Here is a 13,924-nt window from a genome sequence, read left to right as displayed (position 1 = left end):
AGAGGCAGGTACTGTCTTGACATCTATAACACTATTATGCGACGAATGAAACTTACAACAGTTATTTATTATTTTATTTTTATCACGAGCATGATTTTTTTTCTAATTTTATATGTTTATTCACAAATATTATTATTTTAATATACATTTTTTTAATATTCATGTTTTTAATACAACTCATAAAATATATTTAAATATTACAAATAAATATATACTTATCTGTATTGAATTAAATAATTAAATCCTAAACACACTTAAGGGTCGTATTCCAGAACTCTACTCAATCCTCAAGTCAGGATTTGAGTATGATTTAAAGTACTAGAAATCATACTCAAGTCCTTGCCATTAGGGTCGTATTTCCAGTGCTTGAAATCATACTCAAATCTGCTCAAATCCTGCCTTGAGCATTGAGTACAGTTCTGGAATACGACTCTAAGTATGGCTTAAAATAAATATAAAAATAATATTAGCAAGAGGCAGGTACTGTCTTGACATCTATAACACTATTATGCGACGAATTAAACTTACAACAGTTATTTATTATTTTATTTTTATCACGAGCATGATTTTTTTTCTGATTTTATATGTTTATTCACAAATATTATTATTTTAATATACATTTTTTTAATATTCATGTTTTTAATACAACTTATAAAATATATTTAAATATTACAAATAAATATATACTTATCTGTATTGAATTAAATAATTAAATCCTAAACCCACTTAAGGGTCGTATTCCAGAACTGTACTCAATACTCAAGTCAGGATTTGAGTATGATTTAAAGTACTAGAAATCATACTCAAGTCCTTGACAGTTCTGGAATACGACCCTTAGGGTCTTATTCTAGAAAAGCACTAGAAATCATACTCAATTCCTTGCCATTAGGGTCGTATTTCCAGTGCTTGAAATAATACTCAAGTCCTGACTTGAGCATTGAGTCGAGTTCTGGAATACGACTCTTAGGGTCTTATTCCAGAACTCTACTCAATGCTCAAGTCAGCAGAAATCCTGCTCAAGGCCTTGTCAATAGGGTCGTATTTCCAATGCTTGAAATCATACTCAAGTCCTTGACATTAGGGTCGTATTTCCTGTGCTTGAAATCATACCCAAGTCCAGACTTGAGCATTGAGTAGAGTTCTAGAATACTTTAAAGCACTCTTGAAGTCAACTCATTGGACATATGGGAGTTTAGCTTATCATTTTTTTAAAACATGGCAGACTTGTTAGAAAAAAAGGGTGAGACTAAACGTTGGGCAATGTTAAATTTTCACAAATGATGTTGGCAGTGTACAAAACCCCTTCATGGATTTAGTGATTTCTTGATCCGGGCCATTCAATAATAATAATTGGTCTTGTAAACATTGACTTACAAATAGTCAATGCTTGTAAAATAGATTTATGAGTTTAAATTGTATGAATGTCCTCTAAAAAAATAAATATTGTATTTCTCGGCCACGGTGATCCACGTGATTAATTTTAAAATAACAAAATTATATAATAAAAAAATATTAAGAATAACATAGTGCCACTTAAAACTATTAGAATTAAATATAATAATTATTATGGATATATGATTAAATAAAAAACGAACATAACGTATAATAGGGTTACCCCAATTGACGATTCAAAAACCGGAAATACCAAAAAACTTGCATTAATACGAAATTCATTTACAATATCTATATATTTCTGCTTCTATTCTGTTTCATAGTAATAATGAATGATGACAATGCTTTAAAAAGCTTGATTGGTTATTTTTAAAATTTAATTCACTCTGCAGACGCTGTGTTATAAACAGCAACACCATGATCGCCTACGTTCACTTCACTAATAGTCTGTGCTTCACTACGTATTGAAATCTCAACCCGGCCGGTGTGCTAAAATAACTAAGCTGTGAAATTTCGTATTAAATTACGAAAAACAATTAGGTTGCAACACAATACGTGGTCATTAGTGAAAGTAACTAAGGTTAGTATGTGGATTTAAAATTTTAAAAATAATCATAACATTAAAATTATGCTTTAGTACCCAGAATGATGTAATTATAGCATAGTTTGCCACTACACCATAACCTTGACTTTAAATATTTTTGCAATACAATTTTTACACATGGTAAATGTGCCAGTTTTCGAGTCGACTATTTAAATACCTATACGTTTTGTGAAATCAGATGGCAGACCAAGGGTTTCTAAAGCAAAAGCCTGGATTTGCAACTATAGCTATTCATGCTGGGCAAGATCCGGAAAAATGGAGTTCAGCAGCTGTTGTTCCACCCATAGTAACATCCACTACTTTTAAACAACCAGCACCGGCCGAACACACCGTAAGTAAAATGTTCTGTTTATAAATAGGTTACAAGCTGCAAATATTGAAATTGATTCCATTGATTAATATGTGATTAATTTATATTTAATCATTTGTCAGAAGTATAAGTTAACAAAAATTATTCATTTAGTTTATTTTTTTCGCCGCATTTTACTTCTATAGTAAATATTTATATATATCCTTAATGAATGAGTTCTTGTAGGTTTCATAGTTAAATTACGGCTAAAGTTTTAACAGACGAGGTGCCATAGAAGTGAAAAATAATAAGGACCATTTTCCTCATTTATAGGGATTTGAGTATGGTAGATCGGGAAACCCAACAAGAAACACTTTAGAAGAATGTCTCGCTGCACTTGATGGAGGAAAATACGGTTTCACTTTTGCTTCTGGTCTTGGTACAACTACTACACTGATATCATTGCTAAGCAATGGTGATCACATAATTTCTAGCGATGATGTCTATGGTGGTACAAATAGACTTTTTAGGTAACATTTCTAATTTTCATTCAAAATGTTCATTTTATCGTAAAATTCCTGCTTATTTAACAAATATCCATTAAAGAAAGTATTTCTTTAACATAATATTACTTTTTAGGAATGTAGCGACGAGAATGGGAATAGAAGTGTCTTTTACTGACTTTACAAACTTGGAAAAATTTAAGAAGGAATTTAAGAAAAATACAAAAGTACGTATAATAAATCACGGAAATTATGCGACGAAATTGGATGAAATAATTTCGCCATCCCTTTCATCGTCGAGTAACTAGATGTAAGCGCTTATTTCCAGTCGTCACCACTGGCTTTGTTCCCACTGTGGATAAATGGCAAAAATACCCATATGTTACCAGGTAGTGACAAACGGGATAAAAAAATCTGAGTTGTTGCCAGTGATGATTTCCACTGGCGACAAATGGGAAAATAAAACCCATATATGTTACCAGGTGGTGACAAATGGGATAAAAAGTTATGTTGTTGCCACTAGCGACAAACAGAATTTAAAAGATCCCAGTAGCTACCAGTGGTAATAGTTGTATAGTTGGCGAAATATTATTTGGACCGATTCATCTTGTCCTTAGAATACAACAGGGCAAAAAAGTGAGCTGGGGGTCTACTCTCGATCTCCGTCCGAAACAATTACTGTGAAATAAGTAATATTCGACAAAATTAAAAGACAAGTATGAAGCTTCATTCGCATCACGCGTCTTTTCATTTGATCAAGTTTCGCTTATTAGCAGTAATTGTTTCGGTCAGAGATCGAGGGTAGACCCCCTGTCTCGTTGACGCATGTGCCGTCCATCTATAGTGCAAGCAACTAGTTTAAATACTTACCCACATAAACACTTATTTCTAAACTTGGTAATATTCTTAGAGGATGGAAAACTAATATTTAACTAACTTTGTTGAATTAGTAAGAAAAAAGTTGGCAGTCGGTAGTTTATCAATGTCGATGTAAAATAAAAAAGAAGATAAAAAAACGACCTGATGAGTAAATAAATAATTAAAACTAGAATTTAGACAAAGCATTTAACGCACTCATGACTCGTACGATTGACTAAGATCATTAACTCCATTACGTTTAAATTAAAATAAGTGTTAATTGTTTCATTACTCCATTGTAATCGAAAGAATAAGTCTTTCCAAGAGATAACATTCATCGATGCAAATAATATTTCTTTAACTATAACAAATGTAATAAAAATCCCAATTATTGTTTGTTTATTGCCAACATCGAAAGGCAGTAAAATAAAATTTGAGTTTAAAGATAAAAATGCAGATCTTATCAAAAAATCAGTCTTAAACATCACAAATATATGTAGTTGATGTTTAGTATTTTCACTGCAGTTTAGTCTTTTTTTATATTTTAACTCTTGTTTTATATTTATAGTATCCAGGCTATCTGAATAATTGTAAATGATGTCATTACTACTGTGATATTTTTATTATTGTATGGTATTGGAAATATCTGATGTTTAAGACTGATTTTTTTAAATAAGATCTGAATTTTTATAATTAAACTCGAATTTTATATCGGCGGCAATAAACAAACATTAATTGGGATTTTTATTCCATTTCTTACCACTGGTAACTACTTATGGATATTTTAAATTCCATTTGTCGCCAGTGGCAACAACCGATCGTTTTATCCCATTTGTAACCACCACCACCTGGTAACATGGGGTATTTCAGATTTGTCGCCAGTGGAAATCATCACTGGCAACAACTGATATTATTTTATCCCGTTTGTCGGTAACATATGGGTTTTTTCCCATTTGTCGCTACTGGAAATCACCACTGGCAACAACCGAGATTTTTTTAATCCCGTTTGTCACCGCCTGGTCACAATGGTTTGTTTTTGGATTTGTATTTATTTACTGTCACATGTACATAGTCAGGTGTTTCAAATGTGTTACATTACCACTAGAGTGTAGTACATGACCCTGAATAGGGCATTGCAAAGCAAGATATTGAATGCAATATAAGAAATTATAATAAAAAAATAAAAATTTTGAATAGGAATTAAGAGGCGTAAACAAAAAATGACAAAATTTAAAATTGATGTAAAAATAAATTCTAAAACTAAAGCAAAAAACGTCATGGAGAAAGTCGAGATAATATAATATACTTATTAATAAATATTATGAATTCGTCAGAAATTACATGTATTTTCATATATAGTCATTACAATTAATTATTAAGTATTTATACTTTGATTCATTGTGTTCATTTGGAGTGTAATTGTTGAAATATTTTTACATTATTTAATTATTTACTTATTTTCTATGTTCTTCAATTTTATATAGCTTTCATTCGTTAAATATTTTCTTAAATTAAAAAAAATAAATTATCATTTGCTTCTTTTATGTCAGGAGCTATTAGGTAAAATATTATTGTATATTTTTTATTGTACGGTAGTAAGGGCTGTTTTTGTACATTGTTTTCCCATTTGTCGACCTTAGAAACAAATCCAGTGGTGACGAATGGGAATAAGCGAATGTAAGTTAGGGTTTCATTCCTATGTTGTGGATATTCCACGAAGCTTTACACTTCTACATTTATATGGCGTACGATTTTGGAATGGAATCCTCTAACAGCAGACTTGTTCCCCGAACGCTATAACTTCGAACTTTTCAAGTCAATAGGCATTATATAGGTATTTTTTGTGGTATATTGCTAGGTGAGATGGAAGTCAAATGCGCACTTATTTGATCTATAAAAGAAAATTATATTTTCACGTGGTAAACCAAAATCAACAGCTGTCATCCAAGGCGATATCGCCATAACTAAATGACTTGCTGGTTATTAGTTGTTAATTTATTAAAATAACAAGAATTTATTAATTTACCACAAGAATTTCGATTGAACGTTTTTCGATTGATTGACCTATATGGTTAAGTATTTGCTTTGAATTTCCACGTTAGTAAGAATAATTACGAGTAAGTACTCAGAGTAATAAAAACACTCAGATAAATGAAAATCAGAGCAAAAGTACTCGAATACGTAAAATTACGCAATTAGAGCATAATTGCGTAAACTGTAGATATACAACAATCATAACGAAAAGAGCAGAGTTACGTAACTAATCAAATTTAAGCAATAAATTTCATCATAAACGTGAGGAGCGAAACTAAAGTCAAGTTAAACAACGGTGATAAGACGATATCGATACTCGCAATAGAAACAGCTTGTTTCGTTAATCTCGTGTGACTATCAAAGAAATGTTTTATTTTTATTGTAAACATTATACGATAAATGGTAACTATAATAAAAAAAATTATGAATAACGCAAATACTTGTTACAACATATAACAGGCGATACGTTATTGCAAAAGTTCGTTCGAATTTATTTATTTCTAGATGATCTGGGCAGAAACACCAACGAATCCACTTATGAAAGTTGTGGATATACCTGCAATCGTAAAAGAAGCAAAAAATCATGGCGACATCATTGTCGTCGTAGATAACACTTTCCTAACTCCTTATTTACAAAAGCCCTTGGATTTTGGAGCTGATGTGTCAATGTATTCTTTGACCAAATACATGAATGGACATTCTGACGTCATTATGGGAGCAGTTGTACTAAATGATGACAACCTTGAAAAAAGACTTCGATTTTTGCAAAACGGTATGACTATCAATTTGAAAAATGACGTACTCTTGATTCTCATTGTATGTTGTCAAATCAATAATAAGGATATTCTACGACTAACTACAGTCAACTTGCACGTATTGGTCAAGTAAACATCCTTTATTATTCCGTCAGGTCACAGAATTCAACTATGTAGCAAACAGGTTTTGCTGAAATGTTTTATATGTGACCAATATTAAAATGCAATTTTTTCTGATATAATATTCTTTTTATGTCAACTGTCCTGGCTATTAGCGAGTATTTTCCTTATTGATGACTCAATCTCATCGTCATTTTGTTGTTAATTTTCACAGAATATATTGCATGATATATCATGACGACTATTCACTAGATATAATCATTTTGCATTATCACAAATGAACGAGTTATAGTATTATTATTATTGCAATTTATGTAATTCTGTAAATCAATATAATATCAAAACCTAAATAACTTAAAGAATATTTGAAAATAGTTTATAGAATTGAATTAAAAACAAACAAGCTAGGTATTTCTGATTTCTCAGTCAATATTTAGTTACTTGGATTTGCTGCATACTTTGTTCGAGTGGACTCCGACGGACAGGTGTAATAGTAACGTGCAAAGGTATATCTGTTCTTTAGCTTCCTACCTAGCTTCTGTTTGCTTTACAGCGATGGGAGTTGTACCGTCACCAATCGATTGCTACATGGTAAACAGAAGTTTGAAAACCTTAGCGCTTCGTATGGAACAACACAAGAAATCTTCACTGATCATAGCAAAGTGGTTGGAACAGCATCCAAAAGTTGTTGAAGTTTTACATCCCGGTATTTTTTTCAATTTCCGTTTATTATTTCCTTAATGACGTCCACTAGACTTGGGCCAGTATGTTTTATAAGAATACAAAAATTATGGCGATCGTCGCCAGTGTCAGTCAAATTAACGAATAAACCTTTCAAATATCGATGAGGTGACAACTTTTTTTTAGGACTTTCGTCGCACCCACAACATGAAATTGCTAAGAAACAAATGACTGGACATTCAGGAGTATTCAGTTTTAGGCATTCCGGAGATCTAAAAGAATCTCGTGCATTTTTGAGTTCCTTAAAGATTTTTATTCTTGCTGAAAGTCTAGGCGGATATGAAAGTTTGGCAGAATTACCGTAAGTATTAAATGTTAGTATGTGTTTAAATTACATATCTTATTTCTATATTATATTATTTCTTTGCAGATCTGTAATGACACATGCATCAGTACCTGAAGATCAAAGAACTGAACTGGGTATTACGCATTCTCTTATTAGACTTTCCGTGGGTCTGGAAGACACAGATGATCTTATTTTTGATTTAAAACAAGCCTTTAAAGAAGCTTTCCAAAGCAACGAGTTGTGATATTAGTCTTAAGATTCAATATTACATCACAATCCTTATAAAACCCTAAAATCAAGTTAAAACTTTAATAAGCAATTTAATAAATATTATATTAGAGGAAAATAGTATTTTATGCACTTAGCCAAAACCTATTTAAAGGACGTCACTTTAGTACCAGCTTTTATAAAAAAATATATATTTCAATGTTTTAGCCATATTTACGAAAGGATTTTTTTAACGTTTAACAATCTACTATTTTGTTAAAAAATACATAAAATATGTATAATGTCATGTTAAAATGTATAATAATAATTATGTACCTAATTGTTGCTGTATTTGATATTTTAATTAAGTGGTCTAACGTTCGAGTTCGATTTCGATGCAAACTGTCAAACTTACTGCAATGCAAATTCAATTCAGTATGAAATGACTTTATGTGTACCTACAATGAATGAATTAGCATAGATCAAATGAGGTTAATAACATTACAAGGAGGTTAAGTGTGTAAACTGTAACCATAGAGACTCTTAAATATTGATAAAGTAAATGTAATTACCTTTATTTTCTACCTCATTTTGAATAATCATCAGTTTTATCCATGTAAATATATTCGAACGTTTGCTACTTCTGAATAATATACACTGCTTACATTGTGTTTTTATCGGCCTTATTGCCTTTTAACATGTTTACATTTTATTTTCACAATATTAATTATGCTTGTGCACACAAAATACAACATTCTTTTTATTTTATGTTTTTAGTTTCTTATTTTAGTTTATTCCCAAATACTTAGCATCTATTGATAACGGGAAACCGTCGTAGAATGCATTTGGTACATTTTTTTACATAGGAAATTATGTGGAAATGGAGTGAAGATGAAAATTGAACGTTTTTTCAACTTTTATTACGAATGATTGTAATTCTACAATGTACGACACTACATTTTTAGTAATTTGTATTGAAGGGTTAACAAAACAAGAGTCAACAACAACAACAAAAGAGTTAACATACAGTAACCATACAAATAAATAGAATAATGTAGAACCAATTTAATTGGTATCATTTCTGTGGTGAATTTATTTCTCCCATAACACAAAACTGTTTTCAACGCACCAATTTAGCAGCATAATGCTGTGACAGCTTTAAGATGTCAGAGGCTCAATGTAAACTAGGCATTAATCAGTACGATTATTATTATTATAAATATATAAAATTTATTGTTGAAGTTTACAAGTGTTCAGTTAATAATCGTACTGATTAATGCCTAGTTTACATTGAGCCTCTATATATATATATTATTTATAATAATATTAAATAGAAATAACGGACATTCAGGACTTTTAATCGGTTCCGGTTTTCTATTTTTTATGAGACTCTAAACAAAAAAAAATTGAATGAAGAAAAAAGCGAGGGAAACTTCTTACGAGAAAAGGGCGGGAAACTTCGTGCGAAGGCGCAGTTTATCCTCCAAGTTTTAAATTTACTTAAAACTCTAAAAAAGGATTGGTTTTTGTACTATAAGTGTATATATTAGTATTAATTCTTTGTATATTTATATTTAATCGTGTGTAATTTGCTGTATATATTCGTAAGTTTTTAATTTTTTCTTGTTACTATGGGCGATCCGCCCGATGACCCCGGAGGGACACTTCCTTTGGTGTCTCAAGATGCGTTTAATGAAGATGATACAGTGGCTCAAACTCCAATAGATATGCTAGTAAATGCTCTTGAGTCATCTATGGACTCAAACAACTCGTTTACTGAAAACGTAAACGTGTTTCTCGCGTTGTTTGTGCAACTTGTAATAAAAATAGAAGGCGGAGTGGATCAAATAAATTAAATGCCAATACTGTTTGTCAATGTTCATTGAATAAATCTGATGAAAATTCTTATACAAAAGATATTACATGGTCTAATCCCAGTCCGCACATAACTAACAGAGTTGATATGACATCTCAGCATAATGCAGATAATTCCAATAAAATTATTGATAATGAGACGAATCGACCGATGCCTATTGGCCGTTCTAACTATCAGGCATCTGATGTAACTCCTTTTGTAGTCCATGTTCAAAAACAAACTCTATCTGTTAATAGTGACACTACTTTACACCCAGTAACATTTGGACAATTCTTAAAAAGAAGAGCAGTTAAAGGCATAGTAAATGGTAGTCTGAAGCTAATAGGCCGAAATCGTATTTCTTTGAATTTCATTAATTACACCAATGCTAATAACTTTATGATGGACGAAAGTCTCATTGCAGAAAAGTACAAAGCCTTTATACCAACCTTTAATGTCACCAGAATGGGAGTGGTAAGAAGAGTCCCGCTTGGTTGGACTGATGAAGAAATAATTTCTAATATTTCTGTGCCTTTAGATTGTGCCACGATAATAAAAACTAGAAGAATTGGACGAAAAGTTACCAATAATAATAATGGAAGGGAATTTGTAAACACAGGTACCAGTGTTACAACATTTGACGGTCAAGTACTGCCAACCCGAGTATACATGTGCTATACAGCTCTACCTGTTGATCTGTATATCTATCCTACGGTGCAGTGTTATAATTGTTGCAGGTTCGGTCATGTCAAAAATCAATACCGTTCCACACCAAAGTGTTATAAATGTGGACAAGGACATTTGGGTGACAGTTGTGACATTGAGGAGGAAGATTACTGGTGTTGCTTATGTAATGGTCATCACCAAGCAATAAATAAAAAATGTCTTGAGTATAACAGACAAAAAAGTATAAAGGAAACCATGAGCGAAAACTGTTTCATTTACATGGAAGCTGTTAAGTTGCATCCGCCTATATCTAAGATGTCATACATGCCTGACTTCAGCCATCTTCTCCCTCTCTCAAAGTCACATCATCCAATAGACTTTATTCTAGCACTGCGCCCACTAATAATGTATCTCCATATCAGTCATATAGGAACACAGTGTTCAAGAAACCTTGGACACCACCTACTTCTTCTAAAGGTTATGATTGCAAAGCCCACAATGAAATTATAAGAGAACCATCTCTACCAGAATCTTGACCTTGATAAATAATGATAATAATATTAAAGATATCAGATATTATTAATGCATTAACAAAGTTGTTAGCTCAATCAAATATAGTATCACCTTCCAACGTTGCATATATATTAGTTACCTTGCATTCATCGATGAATCACAAAGCTACAGTAATTCAGTGGAATTGTCGCAGTAATAAAAAAAACCAGAAACATGAATTAATTACTCTAATTAATAGATATGAACCTTTTATTGTATATCTCCAAGAGACATGGTTGAACCAGGAAAATATTATCAACATTTCTGGCTTGAATTGTGTAAGGTCTGACAGGCCTGATGGGTTTGGCGGTGTCGCCTTATTCATCAAAGATTGTTTTACAGTTAGCACTCTTCCTCTCCCTTATTTAAATTATGATATCTCTGCTCTAGCTGCAACAGTAAATAATATTTGTTACATTTCTATATACTTTGCCCATCCCAATAATGATATATTTAATGATCTTAATCAACTGTTTAACTCCCTACCAAAACCATTTGTATGTTTAGGAGATTTTAACTCTCACCATATGACTTGGGGCTCTTCTATTTCAAATTACTATGGGGAACAATTATTAGAATTATTGGATAGCCGTAATTTATGCATTTTAAATACTGGTTCACCTACTAGCATTACAGGGCCTAGGGAAAACTTAAGTGCCCCTGATTTATCTATATGTACACCTGATCTTGCTTCTGATTTGTTGTGGTTCCCCAGTGATTCTACTTATGGCAGTGATCATTATCCATTAATTGTTACCTTCCCTTTCAAAAACCTTTTATACAATCTAAACAACGTCGCCTGAAACATAAGATTATTAATGCCAACTGGGACTTATTTAAAAATAATGTTGAACAGCTGATACAAGTCTTGCCTGTAATATCATACACCAATGTGTCAGCTTGTTCTGATAGGCTGGCCAAACTTCTGATTGAAGCAGCTGACAAAACCTTCCCACTGAATTCTAGTGGCTTTTGTAAGATTCCTTCCCAACCATGGTGGGATGATGAGTGCACCAAAGCAACAAAAGAGCGGAAAGAGGCCGAAAAACAATATAGTAGTTCTATGACCGATAACAATTTTACTAACTATATTTTAATTGCCAATGCTACAAAAAAAATCTGCTCAATAAGAAAAAATTTGAAGGATGGCAAAGATTTTGCACCTCATTAGATCCCAGTGTAAATTCTTCCATTGTTTGGCAGAATATCAGAAGATTTAGATCTGGTTTTCATTCCACTCAAAAACATAGTCTTTCTATTATTCATGCAGAACAGATCATGGATCACTTGGCCCCTCCCTCAGTTTCAGAACAGATCATCCCCTCACCACTTCCATTTCTGCCATCAACAGATAGTAACAATAACAATGTTATAAACATTAAGTCTTCCTTCACCATGAGCGAGTTAAAGGGCGTTCTGTCAACTGTTAAAGATTCCGCGCCAGGTGAAGATGGGATTCCATATTCTTTTCTTTCTAATTCAAATAGTGCTTGTCTAGAATACTATCTTTCTTTGATTAATACAGTAATGTTCACAGGCGAAGTTCCTCAGTCTTGGAGAACACAGTCCTTAATTCTTTTATTGAAACCAAATAAACAAGCTTCAGATCCGTCATCATACAGATCAATAGCTTTAGCTTCTGTTCTAGCTAAAATATGAACATTTAGCTAAAAATCGCCTTGAATGGTTCTTAGAACACAATTCATCACAATTGTTTATTAACTAACGGCCAACTTCAACTTCAACTTTTGTATCTATGGCTCCGCCGTTTTGCGCAACGATTTCGGCAACGTCAGGGTTGAACTTGAAACACAGTCGGGAAAAGGCAAAAGTATTTTTGACAGTTTGTCAACCATTACCACACACAGATTGGCTTTCTCTAGCAACGACTCCTTAATAGCTACATTTCTTGACATCACCGCGGCATATGATAACGTAAATATTACAATTTTTTAAAGTAAACTAGAGCAGCTAAATGTTCCAACCCTTTTAATAAATTTTATTTATAATATGTTATCAGAGAGATTTCTACACTATAACATTGTACATTTAGGACAAAACGAAACTATAAATAGAACAGTTTGGAAAGGTTTGCCTCAAGGCTCGGTACTGAGTCCAATTTTATACAACATTTATATTTTTGATTTAGAATGCTCTATTAAACAATTTAATGTCCTTCAGTACGCGGACGATTTACTTTTTCTTCAACAGAATATCCAAATATATATAACGTTTGGATATTCTGTTGAAGAAATAGGTGAGTATCTATCTGAGGATTTAAAATGTTTAAAAAATTGGCTAGACAGAAACGGGTTAGGTTTATCACCAACCAAAAGTAATGTCATTTTATTTTCTAGAAAACGTTCTCCATCATTAGTAAATATATCTTATGGTGATACGCCTCTCCCACTGAAAGACCATACTAAATTCCTGGGGGTAATCCTGGACTCTAAACTTACAGGCATTCCTCATTGTGAATATGTCACGATGAGGTGTAAACAGATTTTAAATATTTTAAGATATCTAACCGGTGTTTGGTGTGGAGCCCATCCAGTTACTATGAGACTCCTATACAACGCCCTAATTAGAAGCGTTCTACATTATGGAACCTACCTCCTACATCCAGGTAATGCTGCTGCCTTTGGAAAGTTGAATAATGTCCAGTGCAAAGCCTTAAGACTGATCACAGGCGCGAGGAGATTTGTGTGATGAGCCCAATTAATTGCTTACAGATTGAATGTTGTGAACCACCGTTGTCTCTAAGAAGACAGTACCTTAGCAATAGATTCTTTTTCCGTTGTCTCCAACTAGAAAAAACGCATAATACGTTTCTTTCAAAAATACAACAATCAGGGTCGTATTCCAGAAGTTACTCAATACTCAAGTCAGGACTTGAGTATTGCAGTGAGCACTGAAAATCATACTCAAGTCCTTGCCATTAGGATCGTATTTCCAGTGCTTGAAATCATACTCAAGTATGCTCAAATCCTGACTTGAGCATTGAGTAGAGTTCTGGAATACGACCCTCGCACTCCCGTATGAATATTCCTTGTTTAGTTCAA

The 13,924-nt window shown here is 32.5% G+C and overlaps 1 protein-coding gene across 1 annotated transcript; it reads left to right on the top strand.

The window, feature by feature from the left end:
• The first annotated feature begins 1,820 nt into the window (after positions 1-1,820).
• On the top strand, positions 1,821-8,875 carry LOC113230343 (cystathionine gamma-lyase-like). The gene is made up of 8 exons (XM_026464236.1): positions 1,821-1,972; positions 2,175-2,327; positions 2,619-2,815; positions 2,925-3,015; positions 6,185-6,452; positions 7,109-7,261; positions 7,423-7,597; positions 7,667-8,875. Exons 2-8 carry the CDS (start codon positions 2,175-2,177, stop codon positions 7,824-7,826), a joined length of 1,197 nt encoding a protein of 398 aa, XP_026320021.1. The 5' UTR covers positions 1,821-1,972; the 3' UTR covers positions 7,827-8,875.
• The last annotated feature ends 5,049 nt before the right edge of the window (positions 8,876-13,924 follow it).

Source organism: Hyposmocoma kahamanoa, unplaced genomic scaffold (genome assembly GCF_003589595.1).
Source record: "Hyposmocoma kahamanoa isolate Upper Pololo Valley unplaced genomic scaffold, ASM358959v1 63, whole genome shotgun sequence".
Lineage (NCBI taxonomy): Eukaryota > Metazoa > Arthropoda > Insecta > Lepidoptera > Cosmopterigidae > Hyposmocoma > Hyposmocoma kahamanoa.
Note: the sequence above shows the minus strand (reverse complement) of the source record. Positions and strands in the feature narration are given on the sequence as shown.